This window comes from Ammospiza caudacuta, chromosome 2 (assembly GCF_027887145.1).
Source record: "Ammospiza caudacuta isolate bAmmCau1 chromosome 2, bAmmCau1.pri, whole genome shotgun sequence".
Lineage (NCBI taxonomy): Eukaryota > Metazoa > Chordata > Aves > Passeriformes > Passerellidae > Ammospiza > Ammospiza caudacuta.
In genome coordinates, this window is record NC_080594.1 from 33,432,209 (window position 1) to 33,451,912 (window position 19,704).

The 19,704-nt window shown below is 41.2% G+C and overlaps 2 protein-coding genes across 2 annotated transcripts; one reads left to right on the plus strand and one right to left on the minus strand.

Annotated features, from left to right (window-relative positions):
• Positions 1–750: 750 nt before the first annotated feature.
• LOC131572197 (protein mono-ADP-ribosyltransferase PARP11-like) lies at positions 751–14,231 on the minus strand. Its single transcript, XM_058825239.1, has 8 exons — positions 14,141–14,231; positions 10,567–10,695; positions 10,348–10,468; positions 9,018–9,093; positions 8,017–8,089; positions 7,799–7,929; positions 3,988–4,139; positions 751–3,563 (listed from the first exon to the last, which is right to left on the minus strand). The coding sequence occupies exons 2-8, from the start codon at positions 10,690–10,692 to the stop codon at positions 3,250–3,252; spliced, it is 993 nt and encodes a 330-aa protein (XP_058681222.1). The 5' UTR covers positions 10,693–10,695; positions 14,141–14,231; the 3' UTR covers positions 751–3,249.
• Positions 13,804–14,916, plus strand: LOC131572393 (tetra-peptide repeat homeobox protein 1-like). Its single transcript, XM_058825564.1, has one exon. The coding sequence runs from the start codon at positions 13,804–13,806 to the stop codon at positions 14,914–14,916; it is 1,113 nt and encodes a 370-aa protein (XP_058681547.1).
• The last annotated feature ends 4,788 nt before the right edge of the window (positions 14,917–19,704 follow it).

Sequence of the window (19,704 nt, forward strand, 5' to 3'; positions counted from 1 at the left end):
TTGGGGGATCAGACGGCAAGAGGTGCAGGAATCAATGGAGCAGTACACACGCATGGGGTGAGGGACGAACAGGGGAAGGCAGAGTCAAAGAGAACAAAGGGGCTTAACAGAGAGGGGCATAAGAGAGGCCAGCTGCCTTTAAAATGAGGCAAAGTATTGCATCTGTCAGCCCCCATAGTATTTTTTGTAACTCGTGAAGAGTAGATGGCTATACTGCAGTAAGCCTGTGCTGTTTTGCAAGTCTGCTGTTTTGGACAGTGCCAAAAATAGTTACAACATTGATGGACATTTAGGTCACAGGAATTTTAAGACTGACATGTGCTCATCTTCCTGAAAGTAATTTCCACTATGTAAACTGCACAGACTCACTTGAGCTTTCCTGCTATGATATTCTGTGCTGATAAATGTTTTAAAAGGGTGAGAGTTGTCCTCAAGCTGCCAGCTCAACTGGCATCCAATGCAGTCCTGAATTTAACTCACCAACTCCAGCCATCACATCCTGTATCTCACATCTAGCTTGGATGAGAGTATACTGAGACATTTAGTAAAAAACAGAGCTGTATCCTTTTTTTCTCCCTTTGGATTCTAACAAAAGCAAGAGTTTGTGCAAACTGACCCTGTAAATGAACTGGAATGCGGACAGACACTCTCCCAAACTGCTCTGGATGAAATGAGATCCATTCAGCAATAACTGAGTACACACCAATTGCAAAAAACAAAGCTGGTCCAGGAGACCAGTATGAGCTGATCTTATTTTTCCATGTCATCCTGAAGTGCTGTGCTCATGTGAAAACACACTGTCACAAGAGTAATTGAGTAAGAAAGCTCTACCTCAGATCAAGACACATAAAAGAGTGGCATGCTCTCTTGCACAGGTGTAAAACCAAAATGGAGAACCAAGTTTCACTACCTGAAACAGTAACAGAAAGTATCAGGTTTTCTTCCCCAGAACCACACCAAGATCCCTTCTCTTTTCTTTAACACTCCAAAGGCCAAGAAATTATTTTCCTCCCTTTCTTTCTCACTGTTCCTTTTATTAAGTCCAACTATTTCCTGTATTGGCTACTTGTACAGTTCTGGACTTTGCTTGCAATAATAATCACTCTCCCCTTGCCAGAGAAAGGACAGTTATTTTACAGACATCTTCAATAACAAAATTCATCAGCACAAAAAGCAGAACACATTGAACATTGAAAGAAAAGATAAAACTTCAATTGTGCAGTAAGATTAAGATTGTGCCATTCAATTCAAATTAAGCAGCAAACAAGACACCACCACACAAAAAAGTCCCAGAGATCAGTAAAGATTGCGGTACTTTTTGTCCATGAGGCGCTAAAAAAGAAACTTCAGTTTTCTTAACTAAAAACATCTGTTTCAGAAGAAATAAAATACCAAATCAAAGGAACAACAGCACATGTATTTGTTAGTGTCACAAAATGTATGCTCTGTAGAATACTGTGTAATAATAAAAAGGACTCAGTAATACACAAATTCCCTGCGTGATTTGCTATTATTTTATACAATGTGGGGAACAAAGTGCCTTTTGCAGAGCTAGTGTAGTAGTGAATCAAACACAAATCACACCTACAAGAGTAGAACCTAGAGTTCCCAGCTGGGATCAGAAATCATACTTCCTAAAATAAAGGAAAATGCATTTTAGCCCTAAATGGTTTAGGGACAGGAAAATTGCCATGAAATTACAAACAGAAACAGATAAACAACTTATGCAAGACCCATTGATACACAACAGTAACAGCACACAGGAGAAGGAAGAGATATTTGTGTCCTCAGTTACGATGCCAGATATGTCATCATCTCATGCTTCCAGTTCCACCAGTTCAGCACGACTTTGAGCAGACCTGGTCATGCCAGCAGCTGCAGTGCCTTTAAATGCAATGCATTTTAAACACAGCCTTTGATCCAAAAAGTCCATTAACAATTCTATAACAAACCAACAGAGATCATTCTATATCTGCCACAATTATATACCAATTCTACAGGGACCTGTTACTGGCCATAGCCAAAGAAAAATCCTGGAAAGGTTTCAACTTTGACTTTGTCCATTAGTGCTACTTAGGTCCTTTAACAAAGCACACTAGGGACACAATTCCATAGCAGATCGTTCACACAACAGTGCATTTCAGCCTCTTCATGTGTTTAGGTACTCAGGTTTGCTCTTTATCCAAATATTGTCTCTTTTGCTCTTTCTACATGTGAAAAATACCCTTCAACTTCACAAACATACCAGTTATGAAAACCTGGTCTACACAAATGTTACTGAAAGCTTTCTATTGTAGTGTTTAAAAGCTAAAGGATGGCACCTTTTGAAATGTTCCTTATTAGTTTAACTGCATTGTTTACAGTTAAGTTAATCTAAATGTTGTCTTCAGTAACACCAAGTATATGAGCACTGAGTGTATCTTAAACTCTGACCAGACACAATCACAGTTCATGAATACTGCAACAGGATGGCAAAAATTCCATAGGATAAGAACTGAGAAAGGCATATGATATCCCAACAGTGAGCCCAACAGTTACATACCAAACAACTAACAACCACAAGTTTACAGGCCTCATTTCCATCAAAACAAACTGTCAAATCCTACTGAAATGGCTTTGTTATTTTCCCAGTATATAATCAAAGCTTACAGTAAAAGGTACATAAAGTTAAACCTTACAACTTTGTTGAACTTTATCTGGAGGAAACTGATGAAGGAGCTGTAGGTTCTTTTTCTATTTCAGGTTTAGAATCCAAACTGAGAGACCTCCAAACAAAGTAACATGTACTACAGAACACGGACACACACACACGCATACACACACAAGTAGCCATGTCCCCTGGGGTTTTGCTGTTGTTTTTCTTACTTTGCTTTATAGGCAATCTTTATAAAAGATTAATTTCATCATATGCATACCATATTAGAGGCATATTTCTAACCACTTTTAATACACTTTAGAAAATCAAAACATAAATCTTGCCTTTGAAAACTTAGCAATGCTCAATGTATTTAAGGCTCACTAAGCAACTTCAGATTTGTAATAGTCTCTACATTTGAAAAATGCATTAATAAAGTTTACAGATTTTTAAAAACAGTTCACCAGTCTCTCTTAAATATTTAATAGCTTCCCTCCTCCATAAAAGTATGCCAGCTTTTCTTTCACCTCTCTTTCATGCATCGTTTCTCTGTTGTTGTCTTTACAAAAGGAACAAAAGTATTAAAAGAACCACAAACAATAGTCAGTTCAAACTTAACAAAATTCTATTAAGTACTCAGGGTAGATTTGGTTGGCATCGAAGATGACAAAGATCTTTGGGTTCCAGGTATTATCCACACAGCTGTCATACAAGTTCACAAAGCTTCCATCTTTTGAAGGAGGTCTCATGTATTTTGAATCACCACCGATATAGTCACCAGTTAATACACGAGCAAGAAACATGACTTTATCTGGTCTGTGCAGATGAGGCTGCAGGTTCACACCATGAATCTGGAAAGTATCTCCATGCTTCATGCTCTCTTTGCAGAAATGGCTGGAATATGATGCATCTCTTGCAAAATAGGTCCCTTTCAAATAAAAAAAACAAAGAAAATTTGATGACATTCTTACCATGACAGTTTGACTACCAGAGCATAGCTATCAACATGATGAAAAATGACAGTTCTTTTATGTTCATTAGGAATCCTTTTTTTGTTGTTAATTGTTATAACAATATGACCAAATATTTTTAGTGTGAACATTTTAGTAAAGAGATTGTCTTGTGATCAACACTTCTTTGCTGGGCTCCCTTCCCCATGCTCCCTGGCCCTACCAGCCACTGTGACAATTACATTCCTTACTGCATCTTTAATTACACTTGCCATAAAAGCAGATCTGTATTAAACAGCTCTTGGGTAAACACAAGGCATGCATCACAAAGTACACTCTACAGGGAAGACTTAATGTTGAGCTGTTAACACTTTCACAGTAGTATGTGACAGCAATACTTACCTTTTCCATACACAGCAGCATGCATCCCATTTATTCTCCAGTCAAAGTTATGAATACATATTGCTTCTACAAATTCATTACTGGTGCCATGAAACAGCATCTGCTCATTAATTGTTGGGACACCTCTTTTCTTCTTCAGCTGAGCTTTTTTCCTACAGAAAACACACAATAAATACATAATAAATAAATAGCTGTATACAATAAATATATTATAAATAAATAGTTGTACACAATAAATACATAATAAATAAATAGTTGTACAAACACACTAAATTACTACTGTGAAAACACTGCTGAGGGTGCAGACCTAACACATTCCGCTTTACAAATGCCTAGATGACTCTAGGTTTCAAACACGTTGGAATTCTTAAGGTACATATTTAGAAATCACACATTTCTGAATGCTGTAGGACTATTTTCCCACATAGTCTAAGATTTAAAAAAAAAGTCTTTCTACACCAATTTTATCAACATTGTTCATGTGTTATTAGTTTCAGTGTGGTCATTTTCAGCAGATACATCTTTAAAAGAAAGGCAATTTTGCACATTTTGTTTCCTCCACCTGCTTTAATGTCATGGTGGAAGGGATAACAAAGTTGGTAGATTATGAAGCACTAGGCAAACCAGCAAAAACTGATCTAAGGGCTAGTTGTGCTGAACATCTGAAATTTCTTCAACCAGAGCCCTCTGTTGTTGGCTGTTGATCTCTGACAATATATAAATGTACCCTTGAGTAACTTCTTTTGAAACAGGGGAATGGAACAGATTTATAGAAAAAGTGAATATCAATAAAAATATGTTCTGTGATAGTCCTTTACTGTCTCTGACCAGTTATTTTCATCAAGTCAATTTAGAATCATTATTAATATGGGAACTACTGTTAAAGGCAAATGTGTTCTGACCACTACAGTGATGCAAATAATCATTCCAGCACTGCTCAATCAATTAAATCAATTGATCTTACCACTTTTTCAAAACCATAAAAATTTAAAATATACTGGGCACACTGGCAAGCTGGTTGGGCAGAATGAAGAAATACCACAACAGGACACTTTGGTAATTTGGAACAGAAATCAAGGGGTCCAACTGTTCTAAAAAGCATCATCTTAGCACCTTGTACAAGCAGTGAAAAGATAATCCAGTTCAACAAAATTAACTTGATCCAGCACAGTGAAAATTCTCATTCAGACAATTCACTCAATGAAAGGTAAAACCTACAGCAAAACTAAATACCCAGAGACATACATGCTACTTGTACCTATGTAAGAACAAAAGCTTTTTCTGAAACTGGTCATCAATCTCACTGACCAACACCTTCTTTTACTTGTTGTACTCCTTGACAACTCAAAACTGAGATGCTAGACTAAGCATCATGCTCTTTTCAACTTTCCTACCTGGGACACCAAAAGAAGTGAATTTGAAATGCTGGAATACCTATTTCTTTGTAATATACTACCAGGCAATAATTTCTTCACCAGTATGTGCAAGCCGACAGCACCGTCTTGTGACCCAAGGGCAGACATTTTACTTTACTGAACTTCACAACTGGACTCAGCCCATGGATCCAGCCTGTCCAGATCCCTCTGGAGAGCCTTCCTGCCCCTCAGTAGATCCACACTCCCACCCAGCTTGATGACATTTGCAAACTTACTGAGGGTGCCCTTGATCCCCCTGTCCTGATCCCAAATAAAGATATTATACAGGACTGGCCTCAACACTGAGCCCTGGGGACCCCACTGGTGACCAGCTGGATTCTGTAGCTCCATTCACCACCTCTCTCTGGGCCTGCCTATCCAGACAGCTTTTTACCCAGCAAACAGTGCACCTGTCCGAGCCATGAGCAGCCAATTCTCCAGGAGAATGTTGTGGGAAAACAGTGTTGAAGGCTCTACTGAAGTCCAGGTAAAAAATAACTGCAGCCTTTCCCTCATCCACTTAGTGGGTCGCCCTGTCACAGAAGGAGGTGAGGTTGGTCATCAAGCAGGACCTGCCTTTCCTAAACTTATCCTGGCTGGGCCTGACCCCTGGTTGCCCTGCACATGCTGTGTGATGGCACTCAGGATGAGCTGTTCCTTGACCTTCCCTGGCACTGAGCTCACTCAGCCTGACAGGTCTGTAGCTCTCTGGATCCTCCTTCCAGCTCTTCTTGTGCATGGGCATCTCACTTGCTCAACCACAGGCAACTGGGACCTCCCCAGTGAGCCAACTGCTGGTAAATGGTTGGAAGTGGCTCAGTGAGCACCGTCCCAGCTCCCTTTGTACCCTCCAGTAGAGTCCATACATTCCCATAGACTTGTGTGGGGTAGCAGCTTCCATATTCTCTTGGATTATGAGGGCTGCATTTTGCTCCCCACTTCTGTCTCCCAGCTCAGGGTCTGGGTGCCCAGATAACAACTGGTCTTAATATTAATGCCTTTGTTGCCTCAGTCTTTTCTTCATCCTTTGTCACTATGTTTCCCCCATATCCAGTAAAGGACAGAGATTCTCTATAGCCCTCCTTTTGTTGATGATTTATTAAAAAAAAAAAAAAATTATTGTCTTCTACAGCAGTGGCCAAATTAGGTTCTAAATGGGCTTTGACCCTTCTAATTTTCTCCCTGCAAAAGATCTCAACATCTTTTACTCCTCCTGAGTTGCCTGCCCCATGTTCCCAAGGTCATAAACCCTCTTTTTTGTCTGAATTCCAGCCAAAGTTCTCTGTTCAGCCAGGATGACCTTATTCCCCAACTACTTGTCTTTCAGCACATGGGGACAGCCTGCTCCAGAGCCTTTAGGATTTCCCTCTTGAAGAGTGTTCAGTCTTCCTGGACTCGTCTGCCCTTCAGGCCTGCCTCACAATGGACTCTGTCAAACAATCTCCTGAACAACCCAAAGTTTGACCTCTAGAAGTCCAAGGCAGCAGTTCTGCTGACCCTCTTCCTTATTCCATGAAGACAAAAAAGAAACTAAAAGTTGGGTAACTCTCTTAACCATTAACATACATAAGGAATTTCACTTCCTCACACATGTTGATATAGCTTTAAATTAACAATAAATGACATATCTTTAAAAAAATCATGTAACTTATGCAAGATTTTAGTATACATCTGGTTAGTTGTTTCCTCACTCTTTATTTTAGTCTAAATTTTTTTATTTGAGTAAAACATATTTAAACCTCCTGATACGCACTCCTTCCTACAAGATGCACAAATAACTTTTGGCAAGTACGATTGTTTAAGACTGACACCAAAAAATAAGTGGATACCAAACTGGGCACTTCCTACTTCTTCCAGGCCAGCACAATATGCAGAGGGAAAAGCCAAGAACTTACAAGAAGGTTTTTTAAGACATTAAATTTAAAAGAATTGCATAACTATGTGTTCATTAGACACTTAATTCTGTCCTATGCTTCATAAAATTGAGAAATTTAAAAAGACTGAAATATTAATTTGCTTTATTCAGTAAAAATTAAAATAATACAAGCCTCTCAAGCAATCATTTTACAAAAAGCTAATTTATTTCTCCTTACTTCACTGTAAAGATCATGGGCATCTACCACACAGATATCCTGAACACCTTAAATACATTATCTATGCTACAGTTTTATCTAATGAATTTCTACAAGTATTCAATTTCTGCACCTGTAGAAGCTATATGGTCTTGAAAATTAAATTTTCAATAAAGAGAAATGACAAATAAGAAAATTTTTAAAAGTTAAAATGTAACAACAAATTCATTAATAGTAAAAACAGTTAAACATATTTCTGCTGCATGACTTAAAACTTTTCTCCATTAACAATCCTAAAACTGTTGGTTTTAGAAATAATCTCACCTGCAAAAAAACTCCCACAAGTCTAGATTTTGTATTCTCTTAATTCTTTTAATTCGGTGGCTATCCATTGTTTTTCCAAAGAGACTAGAAACTTCATTATATTCATTTGTTTTCTTTTGCAATGGAATAAGCTGGAAAAAAAGAGGTTAGTGTGATTTCAATTCGATGCATTATTTCGTTGTCACATGTTTTTGACCAAGTTGCATACCAACTCTTACCTGGTATGGCTCCTCAGTATTTACATTCTCCCAGTGGGAAGGCATAGGGATAGCCTCATTTTCACAGATGAAACTTCAAACAAAAAAGGTAAAAGCACATCACTTCAAAGACATGAGGCATTTTCTTCCTGTCAAACTCCTGCTCCAAACAACACAGTGTGCAAAAAAAGCAAACCCCCATGAAGTTTATACAGAGCTACTAAAAAAGAGTGGTTTAAGCACATGCACTACATACATTGAAGCTCTTAAGCCTTAAAACTGGGACTAAAAGAAGAAATCTCCTGAAAGTAAAAAATGTCACCACATGGAAATAAGAATACTGAATGCAATTATTCAAAGAACAAAGTAAATTGCCACGTCATTGTATGCACTATTTAGCAAATATCTACTGAAAAAAAGTTGGCACTTCAAAAACAGTCTTCTTGAAAGTCAGTGTAAACAGATTGCTACTACATTTCTTATGACAAATGACAAATTTCTTTTTTAATGTATAACCACACTACAATTCAGAACTAAATTTTTTTCTCTGAAACTATTTGGGGAAAAAAATCCACATATCCCATTTACTCAATTTCATCTGCATAGCTTAGTTTATTGTTTAGTGAGCTCCAGCTTTACATCAGCTCAGCTTTACATCTAATGACTGATCAAATGGCAAGAAAACTGACAATCTAAAGCAATTAAACTCATAAAAGAATTATTACAACACAATTTCTTAAACTCCAAGTGAGTTTAGAGTAAATGAGTAAAATATAGGCACAACATATAACTCACCCTTTTTTTTTGCTGTTACAATACTACTTCTAAATAATTTATGGAGTCACTGGATTCCATTTTTTGGAGCTGCTTCCCTGCAGCAATTCTCATTCAACAGGTATTCAGAGCAAGTGACTCCAAAAGCAAATAAATATAAACAATAAAGATAAAACACTTTGGTTTCATTTTACTTAGAAGAAACAGGAATAAAAGAAAAATAAGGAGTCTTCCTCTTATTTCCTTACCTGAATGAATTGATTGCAAAGGGAGCTCGCTTTATTGGACGTTGTTTAAGGGTAGTTAGGTTGATTTGTTTCATCACTGTGCATAAAACAAGAATTAGGGAGAAATTTTTAGGAATTCATCTACAGCATATGAAACATTTAAGTATCATTATTTAAAAGAATGTTACTACACCCTAAGCTACTTGACAGGAATTCTATTTCAACAAGTAACAAATCAGCATTTTCAATAAATATATCTAAATGCATTGTCATTTACATGAGTTGGGGACTCATGTCCCCAAATATTACACACACAAAAGATATATTTTTAAAATATCCATCTAACATTCAGTCCCACTAAATCACAGTCAGGACTTCCACTGACTTGAAAGGGATGACAAAGAATACACTATTCTTAGTGTAAGACATCGCGACCTAAAGAGAGTAACATAAAAACTGCTCTTTACCATTTGCTTATAGTGTAGTGTTTTTATTCTGGGTGCAAAACACAGTTTTTAATAAAAAGACATTTCAACACAAATAAGCATAAAACTCCTTGTATTGTTAGATACCACCTTACTGCCAGTATATTGCTGTTCAACCCAGTCCCCACTTTCTGTATTTGAAATATTTGACATTTGAATACTTATATTGGAATATGTGTTTATTTCCTTAATTTCCTATATTTAAGCATATAACTGTTTTGTAATTTAATCGGAAAATAAACCATCTATGAATAGAAAAACTAAAAAAAAGTTACTAGAACACACCTGTGAACAAAGAACAGATTACCTTTATAGTTACATACCTTAGAAACCTGTAATACTCTGTAATTTACAAGAACAGCATAAGCAAGATCTTTACAATCTACCAGTAAATCTTTTTCTCTATCTCCTTGTTATTCTGAGAACAGAACTGGCTTCAACTACCTGCTGAATTATTAAATCATTCTGATGCCAGTATTTTGCAGGAAGCCTCCTTTACAGCAATGTTTCTTATACAGAATTAATGGAAGATGTTTCCAAGCTTACAGGCAGCTGCACATTAAAGAAAAAAGGTTCAACCTTCCCAGTTCAAGAGATGTATCCTACATGTCACTTGCAGCGGGAGCAAACAGTAGGAACTCCAATGCAGTGTTATCAAACAAAACTTGCTACTTAATTAATAAACTACACAAAAAATGTAACAGAGCAGCTGTTTCTAAAAACTGCTATGTACTTTCCAGTAAAAAAGACATTCTTAATCATGTTTTCACACCAGATATGAAGACAATAACCTGCTGAATGAACAAATGTGCTGGTGTATCTGAGACCTTCTATTGTTTCAGTTTACTCTTTGGCAAGACACATACCTGAAAAGTCCAGTGTGTAGTTAAACTTTGCAGTGGTAAAAGACAGAGATCCACGGGGGTCTGCTCGGAAACTCCTTTCAATATCTTCACTGCTGACAGAGCAGTGACTGTTTGAGTCAGTCTTCAAAATAAAAGAAAAAGCACAAAAAGACAAACTCAGCCATAGGTAATGTGACGTATGGGATCCATCAGAGCCAATATAACTTCATAGGTATTTACCTGAAACATATGCCATTTACCACACTCTGCCAAATAAAACCAGCCCCACTGCGTATCGGAGGTATCCATGTCTTCAACTGAACTTTCCATCTTTGCAAACACATCTTCTGATGGTCCTTGAAGCATTTCCTGAAACATTCACACACATAGACACAAAATTTAGAGAAATTTATTAAAAAAGCAAAATAAAGTGCATTTGCAGTAACTACCAAAAAAATCGTATCAGGCTGAGGACTGATCTTTCTTTTCCAGAGAAAAATTCTCAATTTGCTACTTATCCAGTATTATCTTTTAACTTAGCTAAACACTTGCAAAATTTTCATAATTGTATGTAAAGTGTGACAGTAAAGGCAAGAACTATAGGCTTTATGTGATCAAAGAGAGGTACTGAATTTCATACTGATGGTTGTAGGATCAAGGCCACTCAGAAATATACAACAGGTTCTTCATTCCTACTTCACAAGAAAGAGATGTTGGGGTTACATGCAACAGCTTGATGGAAACACCTACTACGTACTCACCAGCAGTGAACAAATCAGACTGGAAATCAATAGTTGTAAGAAAAAAAAATAATACTAAGACAAAGAATACAATTATTTAACCATGAAAGATCACAGTAGATTATTCCTTCCCATTGCATGAAGAAGAATTTTTACCCCTAATGCACTCAGTTAAAAATGACACAGTAAAATTCCTGATACTCTTTACTTGTATTTATAGAAAAAGTTCACACCAAAAGCCAGACTGGCTCCCACACAAGCAATGACTCCCACAGTTGGGATTTTGAAGGATGGAAGAAAAAGAACTGAGGAGAGGATACAGCAGAGGTCTACAAAATCATGACAAAACCAAATAGGGAATAAAGAATCACATTTTCTTCTGCCAGATGGAGGAGACACCTATTGAAGGTTGCACATATCAAGTTCAAAGTAAGTAAAAGAAAAACTTCATTAACCAGATGGCAACATATGGAATTTCTTTTCATGGTATGGTGTGGTTGCTGCAAATCTATGGAAGTTCAAAAAGCAGCTAGACAAGTTTAGGTCTACCAAGAGCTATGCCAGAATACCTTTAGAAGAACAGTCCCTGCCAGAATTCAGCTCATTCTTTGTTTGACAACAAATAAATTCTGAAAATATTAAATTCTGAAAACTCTGAAAGTGCTCACCTCTATTTGCGTGTATTTCCTAATGTGTCAATTTTCTGCAACAACCTCCCCAAGCAAAAATTCTAAGTTTCAGGGAATCTTTCAGACAAAAAACTTGCCCCACACCCAGAAAAGGTCAGCAATTCATCCACTCTGTTTAAGCAAAACACTTTGGCACTCTGCCCAAATATGTCCTCAAGTTCACTTTTTTCCAAGAAGTGAAACAACACCCTTCAGCACAAGTCAAACAATGTGCAGTTAGTATCCTGGATGCTTCAGTTGTTTCCTGGTCACTTCAACCCAGAAAAAATAGAGACCTAAAGAAGACAAATACCAGAGACTGAAAGTAGGCATCCCCGTTTTGGCCAGTGCTACTGGGGCAGCAGTTCAGAGCAGGAGGGACTTCTGGCACAACCCTTCATCCCCCATTTTTCCCAAGATAGTTGTATTTCTGTAGTTGTTTGGAAAAAAAAAAATCTGAGAAACCTCTTATCAGGGGAATCATAAGTGGATCTCCAAAACATCACCAAATTGCAGAATCTGAGGGCAAACCTGCTTCAGTGAAAGCCTACCCAAGGCTCCTTGTATGGATTGCTGCCTCAAGTTCAAGCAGCACTACACAAAGGTTCATCGGCTGCTCAGAAAAAGTATTTTGAAAGAGATAAAAAAACCATTCTTTGCTTCAGAGGGCATCTGTCAGCATCTCTTCTGTTACCCACAGCAATGCAGCCACAGAGCCTACATTCCTTTGGTGTTAAAAGCACAACTGGCCAACATCTTTTGGTGAAAATCTTCCACCTTCAATTTGATTCTTCCTCTTGGATAAGTATTTGACTATGTTCTATCCTACTGAGAGCAGCCAGAGGTAGGCTGCACTTCTTTGAAGATGAGGAAAGCAATTCAGGCTTTTCTTGGTAATGTTTTGTTTCCTCATGCTCCCATTAAAGTGGTGAGCTCAGCTCCCTCCCAGCCCATTAGTTCAGGGCCTTGACTCTGATAGTCAAACCAGTGATGTCTTTTGAACAAGAGGACATGCCTTATAAGCAGGGAAGGCATGATTATCTGTGCCTGACAACACACTTAGAGTCCTCCAGGGGCATCTCATTATTCTCTCCAGAGTAAACCATTTAAAAGGAGATAGTTATTCCCATGCCTTTCAAAAATCATACATTCAACCCACATATTTGTACCCTCATCACAAAGCCTAGGGTAAACAGGTAGATTCCAGGATACTTTAGAAGTGTGGAGGAAACACCTGAAGGCATTAATATGAAAAGCCATAAAAACAAGAGAACTGTTCTCAAAGGTGACACAAATCCAAAATGTTTGAAGGAATTACTGATTAATTCAAAATCAAATGCACACCATTTATAAGCATTAGGTAGCATTTTGAGAAGGGTCTCAATTCCCATCATTAGCACTGTTTCTATTGGTCCAGGAGCTACCAGAACAGCTCAAATTAAACGAATGTCTAAGGAAAAACATCCTCCTAAACAGGAATAGCACTTGTGTGCTGTGACTCAATGGCTTTAGTACTACTGGCCATGCACTTCCTCTTTTTTCCATAAGCACTTCATGTTCGACTGATATATATCCTTTACAGTGTGCAGACTCAGAGAATGCTTTAGCTTAGAAGAGAACTTTAGGACCATCTGGTTTCAATCCCCCTGCCATGGTTAGGGACACCTTCCACTGGACCAGGTTGCTCCAAATCCCATGCAACCTGGCTCTGAACACTCCCAGGGACGGTGCATCCACAGCTTCTCTGGACAACCTGTGCCAGGGTCTCACCACCCGGATGCTCACAAACACAGCAGCATCCCAATGGACTACTGTGTGTGGCTTCCTGTGCTGCCTGCCTCACCCGGCACACCGTGCTTTATTGCCAACGGCTCCTCTCCCTACATGCATCGGCTTGGTACAAGTATCCTGCTGGGAACACAGGCAGTGCTAAGGGAATCTCTGGCCATTCCTTAGAGAACACGACACCTGATTAGTACACTTGCCTGAGGCGAGCCCGCAGGGCTCGGGAGGGGAGGCAGGAGAAGGAGCAGCACTAGCACCAGTACGGGACACACGCTGGAGTGACAATGCCCTTCCCACCTGTGCCCCCACGCACCCGCTCCGTGCTGCCGGGGGCCGCCGTCGCGATCCCACCCGTAACCGCACCCTCCAGAGCCGCAGCCATGGGCGCTCAAGGGCACGGCCCGGCCACCGAGCCTAGCACGGAACCACTACCCCGGCATCGGGCGCGCAGGCCGCTCCCCCACACGCAGCGGCCGCCGCCTCCCGCCCCCGTGCCCAAGCTGGCAGCGCGCTGCGCGCGGGCGGGGCGGGGCGGGCGGCGGCCTGCGGGGCGCGCGGGGGGAGGGCGCGGCGCGGGGGGAGGGGCGGCGGCGGCGGCCGTTCCGCCCCGCCCGCACTCACCGCAGCGGCCGCGCGCACCGGGCGCGCTCCCCCAGGCCGCCCGCGCCGCGCGGGCCGGGCGCGCGGGGCCCGCTCCGCTCCCGGCGCTTCCGTTACCGGCGGCCGCGGAGGGCGGGGTCAGCGCCGCGGTGGCCGCGCCCCATTGGCCCGTCGGGGGCAGGCATGCAAATGAAGGCGGAGGCGGAGCCGCTGTCGTGACGCGGGGAGGGGATGGGGAGGGCCCAGCGCCAGGTCCGGTCCCTGGGCCCGTCAGGTCCGGTCCCTGGGCCCTTCCCTGGGCCGCGGTGTCAGCGCTGCCTCCCGTACCGGCGCCGGCACAGTACCGACCCCAACACCGCCTCCAGCTCCAGTCCCAGTGCCAGAAACAGTCCAAACTCCTGTCCAGTGCCAACACCAGTACCAGGCCTAGTTCCACTATCAATACCACTGCCTATGCCAGCACCAGTCCCAGTTCCAGCACCAGTCCCTGTTCCAAAACCAGTCCAAGTACCTGTACCAGTACAAACACCAGGCCCAGTGCCAGTATCAATACCAGTTCAGTGCCAGTCCCAGTACCTTTACCAGGCCCAGTCCCAGTTTTGGCATCAGTCCCAATTCCAACACCAGTCCAAGTACCTGTACCAGTACTAAAACCAGTACCAGGCCCAGTTCCAGTCCAAGTCCAAGCACCAGTACCAGTAGCAATCCCAGTTCCAGTCTCACTACCGGTACTAGTGCCAGTATCAATCCCAGTTCGAGTTCTGGTACCAATATCTGTCAGGTACCTCTCCCTGTAGCTGCACGAGTACCAGGCCCAGTTCCAGTCCCAGTATCAGTGCCAGTCACAGTTTCAGTTCCAGTGCCAGGACCAGTAACAGTAACAGTCCCAGTCCTAGTTCCAGTACCAGTACCGGTGCCAGTCCCTTGTGGTACCAGGGCCGTGACGCCGTGCTGGTGCCTGGCACAGCAGCAGATGTGACTATCGCACCGTGCATGGCGTGGGTCACACAGAGCAAAGAGGGCAGCAGTAAGAGGCTGCTGCAGGCGCTTGGGGTCCATGAGCAGCTTTATGGCACAATGAGGTCTGGAAGCTGTTGCCTTCTGATATAAGGCAAAGCGACCTGGTTTCGAGGAGCAGCATGGCGACCCAAACTCACCAGGGTCGCTCGGGCCAAAGAGCACGCAGATACTAATGTGGTAGATGGTCAAAGGCCTTTATTGTCTCATCTCGTGGGGTTTTATAGTCTAAGGGGCTTCTCTACGTCAGAGGGGGTCTGCAGTACCATCTATGGTTAGTAAGGAGTGGAAAGTTACTAGCATTACTATCATTAGGGGGGCTACATTCCTAGTTACATTCCTAGGGTGATCTCTTATCTCAGGGGATTAGGGGAAAAGGAGTCCTGCCGCCTTCCGTCACATCGCGTAATCTTCCGATCACCTGTCCCTATCTACCACAGGAAGTAGCAGCAGCTCTAGGACCAGTCAGTAAGAGAAGCCACAGTGGTGAGCGTAGATCACCCTTTGGTGCAGACATTCTAAGAGGGGAGCTGCTGAGTGGAGAAACTGGCAGTGACACCAGCTGCAGCATTCTGCTGTCAGCCAGTGGCCTGGTAACTTCCAAAACACAGGCAGTCCTCATACATGTGTGCAGTCATTGCAGCACATCCTGCAGTGAAGGATTTTCATTGACCAGCATGCCAAGAACAACACAGGTGGAGTGAAAATGATTAATTTCTCCAGTTCTGAGGGAGTGTCAAACAGGATATTTATCCAGATTCTGGCTGTGCTGATCTTGTCTCTGAATACAGAGTTAGAAAAGGTTATCTGTTTCAGTTAAAAAGCAGCCCTTGCTGAATCTCTGGAGGTATTTCACTGGCATGAATATAATGCTTCTGGAATAAAGGAGTTTTCTGGAGGTACAGCTATCATTTTCAAGTATATTATTTGTATTGACACTGTTGGAAAGCACATGAAGTTTGTTGGGACATATCTTGCCTTGCTTGATGGAGCTATACAGAGGCTAGAAGCAAAGAAGGATTCTGTTACCACCTTAGCTGCTGGATATCTGTTGATATCTTTTCTTTTTTTTAATTAAAAGATACTGATAATGCTTTAAGTCTAATGTGTGCCTCTTTGAGTAATTTATATCTATTGCTATTACTGTCTCTTGTGTATTTTTAAAATAAGGATCATTCTTTTTGCAGAATTTGTGTATTTGAAGTTACAGTTGCAGAATGCACAGCTTTCTAGCAGCCAAAAGTTTTAGAGGTTTCTGCTGCTATGCCTTGAAGTGTGGGATAGAGTTGAGATTTTTGTTGTGTGTTTCTTCCCTTTCTTTGTATGTTTAGACTGATAAATAATAATGGAGCGTGAACATCTCTTGAGATAAGAATATCTTCATTGCATTGAAAAAATAGCCTGTTATGAGACTGTATTCTTAGCAAGCTGCATGCTAAAGCCAGACTCCTTATGGTAACAAGAACATAAAAACCTTTCAAATCCAAAGATTTCTGTGGATATGTGATGTATTCTCTGCAGACTAACAGCCTATCTAAAGAAGACATAATTGCGTTAACTGATTTTCATGAGCTCTACTTCGAGCAGCAAAAAGGCAGAAAGTGGAGAGGTTGGGCCACATGACTTGAGTTACAAACCCATTATCACAAGGAATGGTCAAATGGAAGTGAAAGGAGAACTCCCTGGTACTGCCTGGTACATAAATTGTAGGATGATGGAAGAATTTAGGTTTGAAAGGACAGATGAAGTTATTTAATCCAGTCTCCTTACCAAAGCAGGCCTTACTTAAAATCTAGATTAGGTTGCTCAGTTCCTCATTCAAACTTTTTTTTTCCTCTCCAGGCATGTCTGCTGACCAGTTTTCAAGGGCAAGAAGCTTTTGCCTTTCTGTCCATTCCAGAATTTCTTGTGCTGCGACTTGTGCACATTGACTCTTTCAGTGTAACCCTATGAGGTGAGGTCCCTCAGTTTTCCTGTCAGTGCCTTTCCCTGGACAGGAAATTAGCAGGCACAGTGTCTCCAAGCTGGTAAAAGCTACCTGAAACAGAGGGAAATTACAGTCAATTGCCCTAGGATAGTGCTTCTTTAATTGCATCTGACAGGGGATTAAAAGAGGACTCAAGTTGGAATACACCTTGGTCATCTTTGAGGAGGGCCACAAAGGTGTTCTGAGGGCTGGAGCACCCCTTTTCCACAGACAAACACAGAGAGAGCTGGGGCTGTTAGCCTAGAGAAGAGGTGGTTCCGGAGAGACCTCATTTTGACCCTTGGAAGTGTTCAAAGACAAGTTGGGTAGGGCTCTGAGCAACCTGGTCCAGTGGAATGTGTCCCTGCCCATGGCAGGGGGTTGGAACTAGATGATCTTTAGGGCCTCTTCCAACCCAAACCATTCTCCAATTATATGATGTAGCACAACCTCTTGCTTAAATCAGGGTCAACTATGAGATCAAGTAATTTTGTTCAGGGCTGTATCAGGTCAAGTCTTGAAACCTACAAGGATATAGACTGCACAACCTCTCTAGCCAACCTCTTCCAGTGCTTGATACTTGACTCTCATCAGCATGAAAAAAATTTCCCTAAATCCTCTCATTACAGATTAAGCCTTCTGCCTCTTCTCCTACCACCATGCACTACTGTGAGGACCCTGGCCTGGTTTTAACTTCTGCAGACGGAATCTTCTGTTGGAATATTGCAGTTGCTCTCACCCAAGCCTTCTCCAGGCTAACCAAGTCCAGGTCCATCAGTTTCTCCTCACAGGACAAGTGCTCTGGCCTTCTGATTGTCTTGGTGCTCCTCTGCTGAAATTGTTTCAGTTGATCAATTTTATCAGCCTTTTGTATATTGATGAACCTCAAACTGGATGCAGTATTTTAGATGGGGTTGAAAAATCCTAGTATTCCTTTCTTTTGAGATCCTGAATATGGTCCTGCTATTTTATAGCTAAGGGTGCAGTTGTCCCCCACTGCCTCCAGGGCACACTGTGGGATCACATCCAGCTTTCCATCTACCAGGACCACGTTGCTTTTCAGAATAGCTGCTCACCATTTCCTAACACATATTGTTGCCGGGCGTTATCTCTTCCCAGGTGCAGAATTTTGCCTTTGTCTATTTTCAGTTTCATTTTGTGTGTCTGAGCCCACTCCTTCAGTTTGTCTGTGTCCCCTCTGAAGAGCTGCTCTCTGCCCTTGAGTGTATCAACTAAGAAAAGACAAGGAACATAAACTGCCATTATAGACTCTCCAAGAGGGGAAAGCAGGCGCTTCTTTGGTATTTGCCATTTCATAATAGATTGATTTTTAATAATCAGTGTAATGTTATATTTATGCAACTGAATGATAGTGTAAATGATAATGATATAATTCTGCCTGCATTAACTGAAAGTAAGCAGAAACAAAACAGAACAACCAAGAAGGAATAAAATATAAACACGCCATGCCCCCAAGATCCCCCATAACAGTGCAATGACTGTGCCATGAAAAGAAAATACTGACAATGTTTTGCAACTTTTCAGAACTCTTCAAGATTTTATGATGGGCATATGTATTGCAGCATAAAGGAAATTGTAGGATGCATGTGACACCTGTGGTATCCACAAACTTGTACACTCACAAATGCAGTTTCCCAGAAGCAAGAGAAGGGATTGAGGAAATATTCTGCTTATTACAGACCATCACACCTGGAGGCCATGGTTGTCCACCTCAAATATGGCATTGGTCTTGAGATGTGGAGGAAACTGTAGAAGAATATTATTTTACATTCTTTCCTTGAAAATCTACATCCTCTTGATTTGTTGTTCAAGGAGCTGTTAGATGTGTCAGATGATTTTTCTTAACCTGAATCTCCTGAATCCTCATTTTCTAGAAGATCCTTTTCTAGCAGTACATGTTTTACCTCTTATTAATGGATAATAAAACCCACACTCTAGAGACTTCCTTGTCTCCTTTCACTTTTCTAGCACGTTCCTGGATGTTCTTTTTTCCCCTGGTTGTCTCACTCTTATGTCCAATACTTCACCATTACTTGCCTGCTTAAAATTGCCAGTTGCCTGTCTCCTTTTATGGGTAGACTGAACTCCATAATCCCTGGATTATTTGTTTGGGGTTTGGGGATTTTTTTTTTTTTTTTTGGTAGTGGTATTTTGTAGGGTTTTTTTCTGCAGGGAGGAGGAGTCTGGGAAGTTTCCAGATCTTCAGCATTGAGAGAATTTAAATACAAATAGATGCACTTGTAGCAGCTGCAGAAAGCAGAGAGCTTTTAGTTTCTTTGTTTCTCTCTGGAGACGTACTCAGAAGACCCACAAGGAATAACACTATAATACCTGCACTAATTTTTGACTCCTACCTTTCCTAAGCTGGCACAGCATTGCTAACTGCAGCACTACATAATGACTATTTACCTGAGTCAAACAGTCAGAGAATGAGATAACCTCAAAACCAGTGACTGCCAGCGCCAGCACGATTTCTCAGGTATAACACATGAACAGCTGTGTGGGGCTGGTTCTCACTGATCCTGCAGTGCTGCTCCCTCTGTGTTGTTCTAATGACTGAACTTCACTCATCACCCTACTT